This window comes from Lepidochelys olivacea (assembly GCF_965140295.1).
Source record: "Lepidochelys olivacea isolate rLepOli2 genome assembly, chromosome: 6".
NCBI classification, from domain to species: Eukaryota; Metazoa; Chordata; order Testudines; family Cheloniidae; genus Lepidochelys; species Lepidochelys olivacea.
Window position 1 is genome coordinate 19,645,493 of NC_140416.1, and position 15,151 is coordinate 19,660,643.

General features: G+C 42.9%; 1 protein-coding gene across 9 annotated transcripts in view; it reads left to right on the top strand.

Annotated features, from left to right (window-relative positions):
* Positions 1-13,790, top strand: part of TSPAN4 (tetraspanin 4) — a 658,755-nt gene extending 644,965 nt beyond the window's left edge. For 8 of the 9 annotated variants that reach the window (XM_084632554.1, XM_084632553.1, XM_084632558.1 and 5 more), the window contains 3 exons: positions 680-811; positions 8,402-8,485; positions 12,107-13,790. In XM_084632554.1, coding sequence (XP_084488680.1) covers positions 680-811; positions 8,402-8,485; positions 12,107-12,175 — 285 coding nt within the window. In that variant the 3' untranslated portion in view covers positions 12,176-13,790. The remainder of the gene's footprint in view (positions 1-679; positions 812-8,401; positions 8,486-12,106) is intronic. The other variant, XR_014712218.1, reaches the window with a different exon arrangement.
* Positions 13,791-15,151: the final 1,361 nt, after the last annotated feature.

Below are 15,151 nucleotides of genomic sequence, written 5' to 3' on the forward strand. Positions count from 1 at the left end.
GAAGGGAAAAAAGCTTTAATTGAGGAACAAAGACTTGGAGAGTCAATCATTAGTAATGAACAACAGAGGAGGACAGTGTGATGGTGACTCTAATCAGGAGACTGTCTGCTACAGTGTTCAATACAAAACACAATCCCTTCGCCACTTGGAGGGTGGCAGACAAGCATCTCAAGGTCATGACTCCTGGCAGCAAGGAGTAAAACACCACTATAGTCGCTCTCAGGCAGATTAAATTCTTTTAGGCAAAGTGGGAATAATCCTAATCCATGGCTGTGATTCCTGAGTTTCAGATCCTTCACTGTTTTGCCACTACAAATGTTTGGTTTTGCTTAGTGATTCTCCCATTCAAGCTGCTCATGGGACAACACTCTTACACAGCATGGGAGACATGCAAGGGAAGGGGGGAAAGAAAACTATAGCTGCTTTACCTGAGCAAAGTGGGGAGACAGGAGTTTATTTCTTTACTGTCTAATGGATCCTCCCCTCCCTGTTAGCCTAATCCCAATACACAGAGTGAGGCAGTAGGAATAAGAGAATGCTTGTGCCCAGCAAGAGGTGTGGAAGATTCTTCCATTTCCTCAAAACAAGTAAAAATGCGGCATTATGTAATGAATGATGTCTTTTGCCCATAAATCCCAGAGCACACTCACACTGTCATCCTTGCTTTTTCCTCCTCCAGTTCAGATGCTGTGGGGTCTCGAACTACACTGACTGGTTTGAAGTGTACAATACTACACGGGTGCCAGACTCGTGCTGCTTGGAATTCAGTGAGAATTGTGGACTCCACTCCCCGGGGACCTGGTGGAAAGCTGTGAGTATTCCTCTCAGTCAGCTGCAAGGGCAGTTACCTAAGCCTTGTTTTAATTCAGTCGACATAAGGTAGGTATGGGGGATGGCCACCAACAGGTCTACAGGAGGCAAAGGTGCACTGGAGACATTAAAACTTGATCATCATAAAATGGCCTCACAGAGCTGCCAAGGGCCATTATTTCACATTGTACTATGCAGTGAAGCCAGCACCTTGAAGAATTTTCCAGAGGGCTGAGGCTTCCTCCCTCCCAAGAGACAGCACGGGGCTCTGGAAGTCACATGCATCTCTCCGGACACATGGCTACTGCTGACAATGATCTCATTATTATGCTTATAAGAAGCACATGGAATCTTTTTTAAAAGGGGATAAGGCAATATGCCATGTTTACTGAGAGTACAATTTAAGCATTAAAATCAGCATATGCAGCTCCGATATTGATGCAGAACGAACCCAAAGTCCCATGGCAATACACCCTTCTTTTATAGTAATAAGTTCCCATACAAGTCTCTGGACTTTGCTGTGTCACACCGGAGCTGTCAATCATGGGGTATTCAGGGTTGCTCTTAATTAGCAGTATTTTGAGTTGTTACTGGGAGAATCCACAGATGTTTCTTATCTGCCCCTTTGGCTCAACTCCTTATCTCGTTCTTGGGGTATATGCCTCTGCTTTAGGGTTGTCAATCTGCCATCCTGGTGATTGATAATAAATTGCCATCCGACCCAGGTGTCCTTTCTCAGTTAATTGCCATACATTCTTCACTCACACCAAACAGTAAATAAGGCAATTACAGCCATAAAACTTCTATCCTTCTAAGAACAAATGTTAACACAATCTGCAAAAAATAAACTCAGAACAATTTCTTCTTACTAATTCAAAGCTAGCAAAATAAGCAAAATGGAGTACAATTTTACTTGAGACAATTTCTTCCATTAGGCTTTTGACCTACATCATGAGCAGAGGAGCACCGACTGACTAGGAAAGAGACAGTGCCTTTCAGTTTAGTGTTGCATCTGTAGGGGTGGAACAGGATGCAGCCAAACACATACCCTCATGAGTATCAGAGGCCCTGATGTGGAACACAGTAGCAACAGGTTGGAGTGGCACGGACATTCACCAGGCACTAGAGCTGTGTAACCCTGCAGAGTTCAGTTCCTGACAGGGAGCTTGATCCAAGTCCCACTGAAGCCTTTCTGCTGACTTGCGTGGTCTTTGAATCAGGTCCAGCATTTGTGAGCTCAACGAATAAACCCCTGTAGTTTGCTTTTATCAGACTGAAGCCTCCAGAGGTAAGCCCCGCTCCCAAATCCCCACCCAGCTCCTCCCTGAGCCAGTAGCCAGACACCCTACCCATCTCCTAAATGAGTCCTAAGACCCTCCCTTTATACCATAGATAGCTGTAGGGAAGGTCTTGAGGCAAGGGCAGCTACTGAGGTGGAAAAAGGGAGTTTTGCTGCTTTCCAAGTGAAGCAAAAAAGAAATTCAATTCTCAGCCTGAATTCAATAAAACTTCACAAGCATGGGCTGAAATTTCTAAACAGAGGGTGGACTCCAACCAAAGCTGGTTTGGTTCTAATCAACACGTCTCCCAGCTCTACTGTACAGCCTCCAGTTACCTTTACATAACACTTCGGATAAAGAAAAAACAGCTTTTCTTGTTCTTGAATATGGGGATGAGAGGCGGCGAGCAGGGCCAAACACCTAGTCACTGCTGTAGATTAATACCTTTTTCCTTACACATATTGTGAAAGCAACGCAGACTAGATGTTTAACTACGCAGTCCATCAGCTGGGGCTGGGACTGGCACAAAGGAAGCAAACCAGCCACTTCAGTGAATGCGCATAAGGACTTAGCACTCTCCTATTTCTATGTCAGCTGCACACTCTAAATCCCTTTCTGTGCCATGTGAATGGCCATCTGGGGACTTGGTGGAGATCAAGCCACGCAGTGGTTGAGGAGGCTAAAGGGAATGCAGGCATCAGGGGAATGCATTCATAGGAAGCACTTGCTATGGAAAATTCAGGCAGAGTTCATGAGCTCCACTAGTCAAGCACCTCCTCTTGAAAAGCCAGCCCTGATAATATACAATTTCATCAGCTGCAGCCCTCTTCTTTGGGTGGAGTTTTCAAAAACACTTAATGCAATGGGTGTTGTGCTCCTAAGTAACTTTCAGTGAGACTTATGTTCACCAGTTACTTAGGCAATATTGAAAATCCCACCCAGGCCTGACTCTCAGGAGCCTGCAATCCTGCTCCTGGCTGTCTACAAATTCCTGGGGGGTTGCTTAGTGACAACTTATGGCAGCAGGCTGGGGGAGGGGGGAGTTCTATATCAGGCTAATGAGGAAAGGGAGATTCATGACCATTTATGTGAGCTTGGGGGGTGGTTGCCACTGTTGTGAAGCTGCCCACGTAATTTATGCCATGCTGCATAGCAAAAGGGGCTGTGACCATGCGTGAGGAGCAGAAAGAATAGATAGGAAAGGTTCTTCCAAACCTTTCCCCAAACCAAAATTTTCAGCTTTGGGAAATATTCTAATGGCAGGGAAAAGGTCCATGAAGAATTAAATATTTGTGGCCTCAGACTTTAACAAACTAATTGTCCAATAATGATCCCGAAAAACAACTCATTTTTAATACAGGCTATTCCCACCACCTTCTCAATAGTCACATGGAACCGTACTGCATGTTTGACCTCTTACTACAGTGCTGCTAGAGCTCTTGAAGGGCTGGGCCAGTAACATCAGACCATGGTCTTCACTGTAGACGATGTGAGAGATTCCCAAGCTGAGTTATTAATTTTAGGTGACAGATCTGAGGAACTGTCCCAGATTGAGGTGTCAGTAAAGGAAGTATGGGAAAACATTGATAAATTAAACAGCAATAAGTCACTAGCACCAGATGGTATTCACCCAAAAATTCTGAAGGAACTCAAATATGAAATTGCACAAATAAATGTGGTATGTAACCTGTCGCTTAAATCAGCATCTATATCAGATGACTGGAGGAAAGCTAATGTAAAGCTGATTTTTAAAAAGGGCTCCAGAAGCACTCATGGCAATTACAGGCTGGTAAGCCTAACTTCAGTACCAGGCAAACTGGTTGAAACTATAGTAAAGAACAGAATTATCAGACACATAGATGAACACAACATGTTGGGGAAGAGTCAACGCAGCTTTCATAAAGAGAAACTGTTTCTCATCAATCTATTAGAATTCTTTGAGGGGGTCAACAAGCTTGTGGACAAGAGTGAGCTGGTTGATATAGCACACTTGGACTTTCAGAAAACCTTTGACAAAGTCCCATACCAAAGGCTCGTAAGCAAAATAAGCAGTCATGGGATAAGAGGGAAGGTCCTCTCATGGATCAGTAACTGGTTAAAAGATGGGAAACAAAGGCTAGGAATAAGATTATAAGATGGAAAATATAATGCCCCTATATAAAGCCATGGTATGCCCACACCTTGAATATTGCATGCAGTTCTGGTCGCTCATCTCAAAAAAGGTATATTAGAACTGGAAAAGAATGGTCATGAAAATGATTAATAGTATGGAACAACTTCCATATGAGGAGAGATTAATAAACTGGGACTGTTCATCTTAGAAAAGAGATGACTAAGGAGGGATATGATAGAGGTCTATAAAATCATGAATCGTGTGGAGAAACTGAACAGGGAAGTGTTATTTATGCCTTCACACAACACAAGAACCAATGAAATTAATAGGCAGCAGGTTTTAAATTAACATAAGGAAGTACTTCCCACAATCTACAGTCAACGTGTGGAACTCCTTACCTGGGGTGTTGTGCAAGCCAAAAGCATAACTTGGTTAAAAAAAAAAGGAGTTAGATAGGTTCATGGAGGATAAGTCTGTGACCAGTTGGATCACAGAAACCCCCTTGGGATTGCCAACTGATGTGCAGAGACTACCTCTGAGCCCATTTTCCCTGGCAGCTTGGGACTCCAGTGCCCTGCCTGGTTGTGCCAGACACGCTAGCCTGCTACAAACACAGACCCAGGTCTGAACAAAATCCCCCAAAAGCTGCAGGCTTAACAGATCGAGGGACATGATCATTCCCCTCTATTTGACATTGGTGAGGTCTCATCTGGGCCCCTCACTACAAGGAGGACGTGGAAAAATTGGAAAGCAACAAAAATGATTAGGGGACTGGAACACATGACTTATGAGGAAAGGCTGAGGGAACTGGGATTGTTTAGTCTGCAGAAGAGAAGAATGAGGGGGGGATTTGATAGCTGCTTTCAACTACCTGAAAGGGGGTTCCAAAGAGGATGGCTCTAGACTGTTCTCAGTGGTAGCAGATGACAGAACAAGGAATAATGGTCTCAAGTTGCAGTGGGGGAGGTTTAGGTTGGATATTAGGAAAAACCTTTTTACTAGGAGGGTGGTGAAGCACTGGAATGCGTTACTTAGGGAGATGGTTGAATCTCCTTCCGTTGAAGTTTTTAAGGTCAGGATTGACAAAAGGATGATTTAGTTGGGGATTGGTCCTGGTTTGAGAAGGGGGTTGGACTAGATTCCCTCCTGAGGTCCCTTCCAACCCTGATATTCTGTGATTCTATGAAAACAGCTTAAGAAGTGCTCCTGTCTCCAGCACTCAGATGCCCAGCTCCCAGTGGGGTCCAAACCCCAAAGAAATCTGTTTTACCCTGTGTAAATCTTATACAGGACAAGCTCATAAATTGTTTGCCCTCTATAACACTGATAGAGAGATATGCACAGCTGTTTGCCCCCTAGATATTAATACATACTCTGGGTTAATTAAGAAGTAAAAGGTGATTTTATTAACTGCAAAAAGTAGGATTTAAGTGGTTCCAAGTAATAACAGACGGAACAAAGTGAAATATCAAGCAAAATAAAACACGCAAGTCTAAGCCTAATGCAGTAAGAAAGTGATTACAGATGAAATCTCACCCTCAGAGATGTTCCAGTAAGCTTCTTTTACAAACTAGCCTCCTTCTAGTCTGGGTCCAGCAGTCACTCACACCCCTGTGGTTACTGTCCTTTGTTTCAGTTTCTTTCACGTATCCTTTGTGGGTGGAGAGGCTCTCTCTTGAGCCAGCTGAAGACAAAATGGAGGGGTCTCCCAGGACTTTATATAGTTCCTCTCTTGTGGGTAGACACCCCTCCCTCCCCCTGTGTAGAATCCCAGCTACAAGATGGAGTTTTGGAGTTACATGGGCAAGTCACATGTCCATGCATGACTCAACTTTACAGGTGGCAGCCATTTTTCACATACTACCTTGAACATCCTCAGGTAGATTTATGTGGATTGGAGTCTTCCGAGGTCCATTGTCTGTGAAGTGTTTCTTGATTAGGCACTTAACTTGCAAATTCCTTTCTTAAGAAGCTGACCAAATGTCTTACTAAGGCTAAGTAAAATCAAACAAGTACACAGCCAATAGTCATAACTTCAAATACAAAAATGATACATGCATACTAATAGGATGAATATATTCAGTAGATCATAACCTTTGCAGAGATATGTTACATGGCATATGTAGCATAAAACAGCGCTTCTCAAACTATCTGATGTGGCAGACCAGCAATTTTTTTTCCCAATGTGTTAGGGACCGGTACCATATTTGTGCCATATTATTAGCGTATTTGCATAGGCACGTAGCACATCAGATCGGAAAAACTAACATTCTTCACTGTATTAATTGGAATGGGAGTGTGGCATACTCGCGGAGATGTTCCCATTTAAATACATTGAAGACTGACTGAAAGGCTGTGCGTCTGTGCGGATAGTATAAAATGACTATTATTCATTTACGATCCAAGAAAATATTATTGGAACATTCATAGTAATATTAATTTATATCAGAAACAATGTAATAAAAGTTGGCAGACATTTTTAGGGGGCTTAGACACTGCAGCAGGTTGTCGGGTGGGAGCGGATTTTTCCTCCACCAGCTCCGCTGATCAGTGCAGATGCTGTCAAATTTCACAGAGCAACAACACCAACAATAATAATTAATCTTCCTCTCCCCAAACCGGTGCTAAACTGTCTTCCAGGATCAAGGGGCTACTTGTTTTGTTTTTTTGGTTTTTTTTGGAGTGGGGTGGCGGGGTGAGGAAAGGAGAGGGGGTGGCAGCCAAGCCCAAGAAATTGCCAGAGATTAAGGAGTACTTGTGGCACTTTAGAGACTAACCAATTTATTTGAGCATAAGCTTTCCTGAGCTACAGCTCATTTCATCGGATGCATCCGATGAAGTGGGCTGTAGCTCACAAAAGCTTATGCTCAAATAAATTGGTTAGTCTCTAAGATGCCACAAGTCCTCCTTTTCTTTTTGCGAATACAGACTAACACGGCTGTTACTCTGAAACCTGCCAGAGATTAATGAGTCTTCTCCTTATTAGTGTGTCCATGGGCTTTATCTGCTCGGGGCTGGGCGGGGGGCAGCATGAATGGATGGCACAACGTGCAGGAAACACACACATACATTACACACGCTGCAGCTCAGGCAGCGCCTCTCCCTCTCCGCGGTGTAAGGGTGAGGGGAGGGGGAGCGACCCAGCCAATGGCAGCAGCCGTGGCAGAGTCGCTGGCAGCTGTGGCGGCTGGGGTCGAGCCAGCATGAGCCGGGGCAGCGCGCGGGGAGCGGAGCCGGCACGAGCAGAACGCACTGCCTCAGGTCCCAGGTGCCGTGGACCATCAGCCGATGATGCCGGTCCACGGACCACCACTTTGAGTAGCACTGGCATAAAACATATTCCAGTTATGTCATATATACATTCATAAGCATATTTCCATAAAGAATTATGGGGTGCAACGTCACAAGGTCCATCAATGGCTATAAGCCAAGATGGTCAGCGATTCAACACCATGTTCCTAAACCTCTGTTTGCCAGAAGCTGGGACTGGACAATGAGATGGATCACTTGATAACTGCCCTGTTCTTTTTAATCCCTCTGAAGTGTCTGGCATTGGTCACTGTCAGAATAAGCTAGATGGACCAATGGTCTGACCCAGTCTGGCCATTTATGTTCTTAGATGTGCCCCATGCCTAGTAATTAAACTGGGAAGAAACTAATCGAGGAACTTCTGTAATGCAAACCTAAGTTATGCAGAATGGTATAGAGTGGATACATATTGTAAATCAGGAGGCACCACACAACGGCTCTTACTAGAGACTCTGATTAACTGTTTTCTTTATAGAACATTATTTCAACCTTCTCACATATTTCCATGTTCCAGGAAAACAGTAAAATTGATTTTGAAATTACAAAATGCTGATACTTAGCTCTTACAGGGCAAAAAAAAACATGCCAAAAATCAGCACCTGCTCACTTTTAGTACTGTATTTGTATCTTTTAGAGCAGCAGCACCTCATGCCCACTGCCCATCCCATATGGCCATTTGGATGCACAGCCTTCTGTGTCATTAAAAATCAGTCAACGTTATATTCAAAGTCTCAAGCCAGAAAGTCATTGTGTTCGTTACAATGCTGAAATGACAATTCTAGCTACCCAGCAGCTCAGTTTGACCTGTCTCAGTCTTATATGTGCCTTCACGTTCCCAGTGGACTAGAGGCTTATGCTTGTGTCTAATATAAACCTCTCTCTTTTCTAGCCTTGTTATGAGACGGTGAAAATATGGCTCCAGGAAAACCTGCTCGCAGTGGGGATCTTTGCCCTGTGCACAGCTTTGGTTCAGGTGGGCTCTTATTTCAGTTTCTTACTGCCTGAGTAATTGCAGTTGGATTACGAAGTATGGAAACAAACTGCTTTCTGGCTTATTTCTTCCCAGGCTATTGTTAACAATTTCCAAAATATTCCATTAATCTTCCTTGGATTTTTAATGTAACCAAAATATCAGAGGGAAACTGCCATAATAAAAATTACATACAGTATATGTTACCATGAATAGCTACACAAACACAGTTTCCTCTTTTTAACGCCCTAAATGATTAGGATCTGATTTACTTTTTGTCACTGAACACGGCCCGCAAAACCAGACAGGTCGGTTTCATCTTCCGGTTCTCTTGCCTTAGTGTAAGACTGGGTTTAGCTTGCAAAACAAGCAGGGGAATGTGTATATTAAATTTTAACAAAGCACTTAAACAGAAGCCTCAATCTTGCATACACAATCATATACTTGATTTTCTGTATGTTAGTATTCCCATTAACTTCAATAGCATTTGCACATGAATAAAGTCAGGCATGTATTTTATTTCATTTCAAGGATGGCTCTGACCAGAAACATGGCTAAAAATTAACAGCATGCTGATGCCTTATGTCTAGGTATGCCTATGCTGCAATCAGCGGCATGACTGCAACACATGTAGACATACCCAGTCTGGCTTTAATCCAGCTAGCAGGAGTACCAATAGCAGCACGGGCTTCAGTGTGAGCTGTCCAAGCCTACCCAGGACCATGCATACTTACTTTGGCTGGCTAGCCCACCCTAAAATCAGTGCTGCTGTGGCTTCACTGCTTTTGGTAATCGCGCTAGCTAGATTAAAGCTAGACTGGGAATGTCTCTATACGCTGCAGTCATACATCTGACTGCAGCATAAACATACCCTTCTTTTCTAGCAGTGACTTTCATATCTCATTCATACTCCGCACACAAGTTGGAAGTATGAGTACTCTACACTAACTGTGCAGTAACTCTCAGTTAAGATGTGGTTTTATGCTTCGCATGCCTCCAGCAATAGAGAGTCTGGAATCAGAACTGGCTCATGGTGTTGCTGCATTAGGCAGAACCGCGTACCCCTGACTCTTCCCTAGTCTTCGACTGGCACTGCAGTTTATGGTCCCTCTTTGGTAAAGCACATATTTGAGTTGGGAACTAAAATAATGAGAAACTTACTTTCTTCTCAAACAGAGGTGAGTGAAGATGCTTAGGGTAGTAAACAGAGCTTGACCCTCCCTATTTGGTCTATAACCACACTTTAGAGGGTGGCTGTTGGGCACACACACCGTATTTAGGGAGTCTTTAAAAGATGTATTACTTACACTATTCATCAGATCATATCATCCATCCCCAATAGACAGTGTTTATATGTAGAGCATTTAAAATCATATTGTATACATCTGACCAATTGTAATGACTTGTTTCCATTAGGGAAACAATTTTTTAAATGTTTACTGGAGGTTGTGGTGAAAATTATGAAATGCACAGAAAATACTTCAAACCTCAAAAGCTTTTGCCAGGGGTCTTCCCCCCACCCCACCTGTTCGAACCTAATTATTGACTAAAGATCCAAAACTCATTGTGAGTTAATGAGATTCTCTCCATTGACTTCTGTGGGATTTGGATCAGGTCCTAATTGCTTGACAACTTTTTTTGGCTAGCGCTTTTGAAGTACAAGGAAGTGCACTTGTGAAAGGAAGCCATATACAAGTAACCCCTTTTAAAAAAACAAAAACAACCATGTACCTAGTGTTGTAGGAGAATCCTCTCAGTTGGTGCATGCTACGGGCCTCAATAAACAAATGTACAAAATTAACCCACCCTATTGGAGACTGCCACATGCAGACATCTTCTGACACGCTCATTTGCTTTGAGTCAGGAAAAGGTCAGTGTTCTCATGAATAAAACAGCTGCTTTAATAGCCAACAGAATTCCATTCCGTGGTATAAAAAGCCAGAGCAAAGTCTGGAAGTTAGAGATCAAGAGCCATTTATTTAACCTAAAAGTGTCTGTGCTCAGATAAAACTACCAATATCATTGCTCAAAGTCTGTTTAAAAAATAGTCCTTGTAGTGAATTGCCATTTAACCAATTGATTTTAAAATGGCCAAACTAATCATTTCAAAGAATATATATATAAAGAACTGCTACATGATAAACATTTAACCCTGAGGAAGTGATTACAACTGAGCTTTGGCAGAAATAGCAGCAGCTACACTTAGTTCTTTTATCTAAGTATTTTACAAATGAGGGTGAGTATCATGATTGCCATTTTCCATATCGGAAAACTAAGGAAAAGAGATGAGCCCCCACATCCTCAGAGGTATTTAGGCACCTAATTCCCCTTGAGGATACTTACCATAGGTCAGTGGCAGAACTGGGAATAGAAACTATTTCTCCTATCTCTCAGTGTAGGACCACAGCCTATTGATTAAGGCTTGATTAATCTCAAGGCTTTGCTCAGGCCTATTGGGAGCAGGTGCACTGTTGATGGAGCCTGCTTATTTTTTGGCAGAGATGGACTCTAATGATTGTCAGCACTCTTCCCTGCATGGATGTGTTCATGAAATCACATCGCTTTGGAAAAAAGGGAAGAACAGCACTATCCTTAAGTTTGAGACAAAAACATTTTCTCCCATAAAGAAAAGGAGTACTTGTGGCACCTTAGAGACTAACCAATTTATTTGAGCATGAGCTTTCGTGAGCTACAGCTCACTTCATCGGATGCATACTGTGGAAACTGCAGCAGACTTTATATATACACAGAGAATATGAAACAATACCTCCTCCGACCCCACTGTCCTGCTGGTAATAGCTTATCTAAAGTGATCATCAGGTGGGCCATTTCCAGCACAAATCCAGGTTTTCTCACCCTCCACCCCCCCACACAAATTCACTCTCCTGCTGGTGATAGCCCATCCAAAGTGACAACTCTTTACACAATGTGCATGATAATCAAGTCTGGCGATTTCCTGCACAAATCCAGGTTTTACCAGCAGGACAGTGGGGTCGGAGGAGGTATTGTTTCATATTCTCTGTGTATATATAAAGTCTGCTGCAGTTTCCACGGTATGCATCCGATGAAGTGAGCTGTAGCTCACGAAAGCTCATGCTCAAATAAATTGGTTAGTCTCTAAGGTGCCACAAGTACTCCTTTTCTTTTTGCGAATACAGACTAACACGGCTGTTACTCTGAAACCTGTCATTTTCTCCCATAGTGATGGATACTGTGACAAATACAGACCCACAGCCATCTGGGTGGGTCGCTACTGCAATGTAAAATATCTTTCAGCAACTGATGCCTCATTATTTCCCAGCAAATAAGGGCTGTTTTTATAGCTGGCACCAAAACTGAGAGCAGGGCCATTGTCTGCATTCATGGGTGCCAGCAGGAAGACATGGACAGAGCAAGAGTGGTGTAGATGGGAGCAGAGGGGCAAAGCAGAGCAGGAGCCTGTGATCACGTAAAGACTATCATAAGACATATGCATTTCGGGACAAAGTCATGTTGCATGAGTAATCTTAATTCTGGCATTTCCTAACTTTTGAGTGTTTGACTTTGCAACCTCAATAAGGTGGATCTAACCTTTTTTTTGTAATACCAATGTCTGTCAATTTAATTTTTGTTTTGTTTCTTTAGATTCTTGGATTGACCTTTGCAATGACCATGTATTGCCAGGTAGTCAAAGCAGACACCTACTGTGCGTAGAAACCATCTCAAGCCTCTATGCTTCTCAAAAGGACATAGGAGAAAGCTCCTTCATGTTCATTCATCTGATCTTTTTTCTATGTAAGATAAACTGTGTATAATCCTATATCTCTGAAGATTTTGTAAATTACCCTAGTTTATTGAGGGAGGAATAAAGGTATGGGGGGGAAAAAAAAGCCAAGGGAAGATCAGTACTTGGATTGGCATAGGCAGGAGGAGGAAGCGTTGTCTTTAAAAAAAAGAATGCTCCAACATAACAAAAGAAAAGAGTTCCCTTTGCATGGACTGTGGCAAGACTGAAGATGCTGCTTAAGAGGAGCTAGTCTGCAAACCCGTGCTAGCATAGTCTGCAGACACTGAAAAGAGCTCCAGGAATCCAGAAAGGTTTCCTTCCAGAATATATCATGGGCTGGTGTGGGGGTGGGTGGGGGAAGAGTGGAAAGTTAAATATCCTTCAGTATTGAAAAAAGAAGGCATGGAATAGCTAAATTGATGGAACTGTCATTTTACTACAATTTGTCTTTGTATGCAGCTAGTGTCACAGCAAGCCTCCAAACTGTCTCAAGAAGATTTTTGCAGCCAGGAGCGGGTCAACTTCAGAAGTGTTTTTAGTCTCATGTGCTCTGAAGTCAGGAGCTAATCAGGATCTGAGTAATGAGATCTGTCTGGTAAGGGAAAAAAGTCTTAGTGGACATTGTGTCACTTATTAATTTTTCAATGGTACAGAACCAATAAGGGTGTGCGTGTATGATATATTCATAGACACTTACCATTCTGAAGGGAGGTGAAATAACCCTGCATCTCCCCTCAGAAGATGGAAGCTTTCTACCCCATTTCACATTCCAAGTGAACAAATACTCAAAGGGAAATAATGGAGTATTATTTCTTGTAGGAGACACTATCACTATTACCTCTGGGGAAACAAGTAATTACTTTCAGCTGTATCTTCATTTCTGTAAACAACTTGTGAGTAGGCTTTCTCTGTCACTCTCCTGTGGTTTTATTTTTTCCATTCCTGTTTCAAGTCAGTCTACCAGCAACTATCACTCATTTCTGCACTTAAAGAGCTGTCAGCTGTTTCTTCACTGAATGTCATTAATTTACCCTGGGACAATATCATCTGCAGATAGTATACGGTTTGCCTTGTCAAAGAAACATGTGTTACACAGTGCTTAGCTTAAGACTTGAGATGTTTTCCTGCTTAGAAATGCTAAACTACTTATTTACATCATCCATGGAAAATTGTTCCCAGTGGGAACTGGAGTCAACTTTCAAGCTTTTTTCTCCCCCCTTGTGCAGGCTTGCTCAGTAGCAACACCTGCCCCCGCTGGAATTTGCAAAACAAGCATCAGTCACAACTCCTCATTGCAGGAAAACAAATTTCCTTGTGTGTGTGTTCCCCCATTGTCATAATTGAAGAGAATGTGTGAATTGTGCTTTGAGGGAATTTTCATTGAATTGCAAGAAAACGTTTCATCCAGCAAACTTCTACATTGAGGGTATACCCAATACAGCCTATGGTGTTGTGCAATGTACATACAGCTTTGAGTGACTCGTCTGCTGGAAGAAAAGGAGTACTAGTGGCACCTTAGAGACTAACCAATTTATTTGAGCATAAGCTTCCGTGAGCTACAGCTCACTTCATTGGTATGCATCCGATGAAGTGAGCTGTAGCTCACGAAAGCTCATGCTCAAATAAATTGGTTAGTCTCTAAGGTGCCACTAGTACTCCTTTTCTTTTTGCGAATACAGACTAACACGGCTGTTACTCTGAAATCTGTCTGCTGGGTCATGCTCCATCTCAATCCTGGTAGCCAAGCCATGTATCCATTAGAGAAAGGTTGCTACAATCTATGGTATTTTATAGATGTTCTGTACCACGCTTACCCTTCTGCCATTACATAACAAGTAAGAAAACTGTGATTTAAATGAACCCTCTGTTTAACTCTGTCAAATCCTGAGGTGGTGATATAAGTTATCAGGCTTGGCAAAGTTTTCAGAGAGCTGCAGCATTATGAACAGGGTTGCTGTGGTTGGAAGGAGGGGGTCTAACTGGGCCTAGTGAGAAGAACCATCCCTACAGGCAAGAGCTATGGTACCTGCCCAAAGCAACACCATGCGGCTCTGCAGCAACCCTGAGTAGTGGCAATGGCGGTTGCTCGCCTTCTCCTGCTCTGACTTCCAAAGCCAAGTGTATGTAGTTTGGTTTAGGCATGTTGATTCCAAGCTACTAAATATCCAAGGTGGGTGACATAATATCTTTTGTGGGCCCAATAAAAGATTTACCTCACCCACCTTGTCTCTCTAAAGAACACATGTATTCATCCTTTAGTTACTACAGCTAGAGCAGAGTATCCAGACTCTAAATGGCTTAGTGCAGGTTCTTGCTGTAGTGTGGTTCACACACATGAGAAATAGGCTTCCTTACCACCTCTCTAGTGGGCACTGACATCTATCAACATTAATGGGCATTTCACAAATGCAGAAAACAAGATGATGAGGTCTTGAAGTCAAGCACCAATAAAGAGCTCCAGGGTATGTGTCACAAATCAGGTCTTTGTGTGAAGTTAGCTGGCACGATGCAGAAATTCTTCCACATGTGAGCAGGACTGAGACTAATTCTGTTCTTAAAGCACAGTTTTTGTTTGGTGTGCTCCTCTATTCCTGCCGCACCCTCGCTTAACTACTCCAAAGTTGAATTGTACAATTAGCATAAGTTCTTGCCCTGGCTCATTAGAACAGCTCTACTCACAGGGATTCCTGCTGACAGCTCTGGGTTCCATCTCTGAGGAGCAGAATAATGGAGTGAGGAATGCATTAACAAGACATCGATTTCAGCTGAGCCATTGGGACTGCTGCCTGCATGATCATTTTTAATGACAGACGAGTCTATTTGTAGCAGTCCCACTTATCGTTTTTAAAACAATGCATCATCCTGTGGCAGAGCTGGACTGGAGGTTCCCTCAGAGGCTCTAC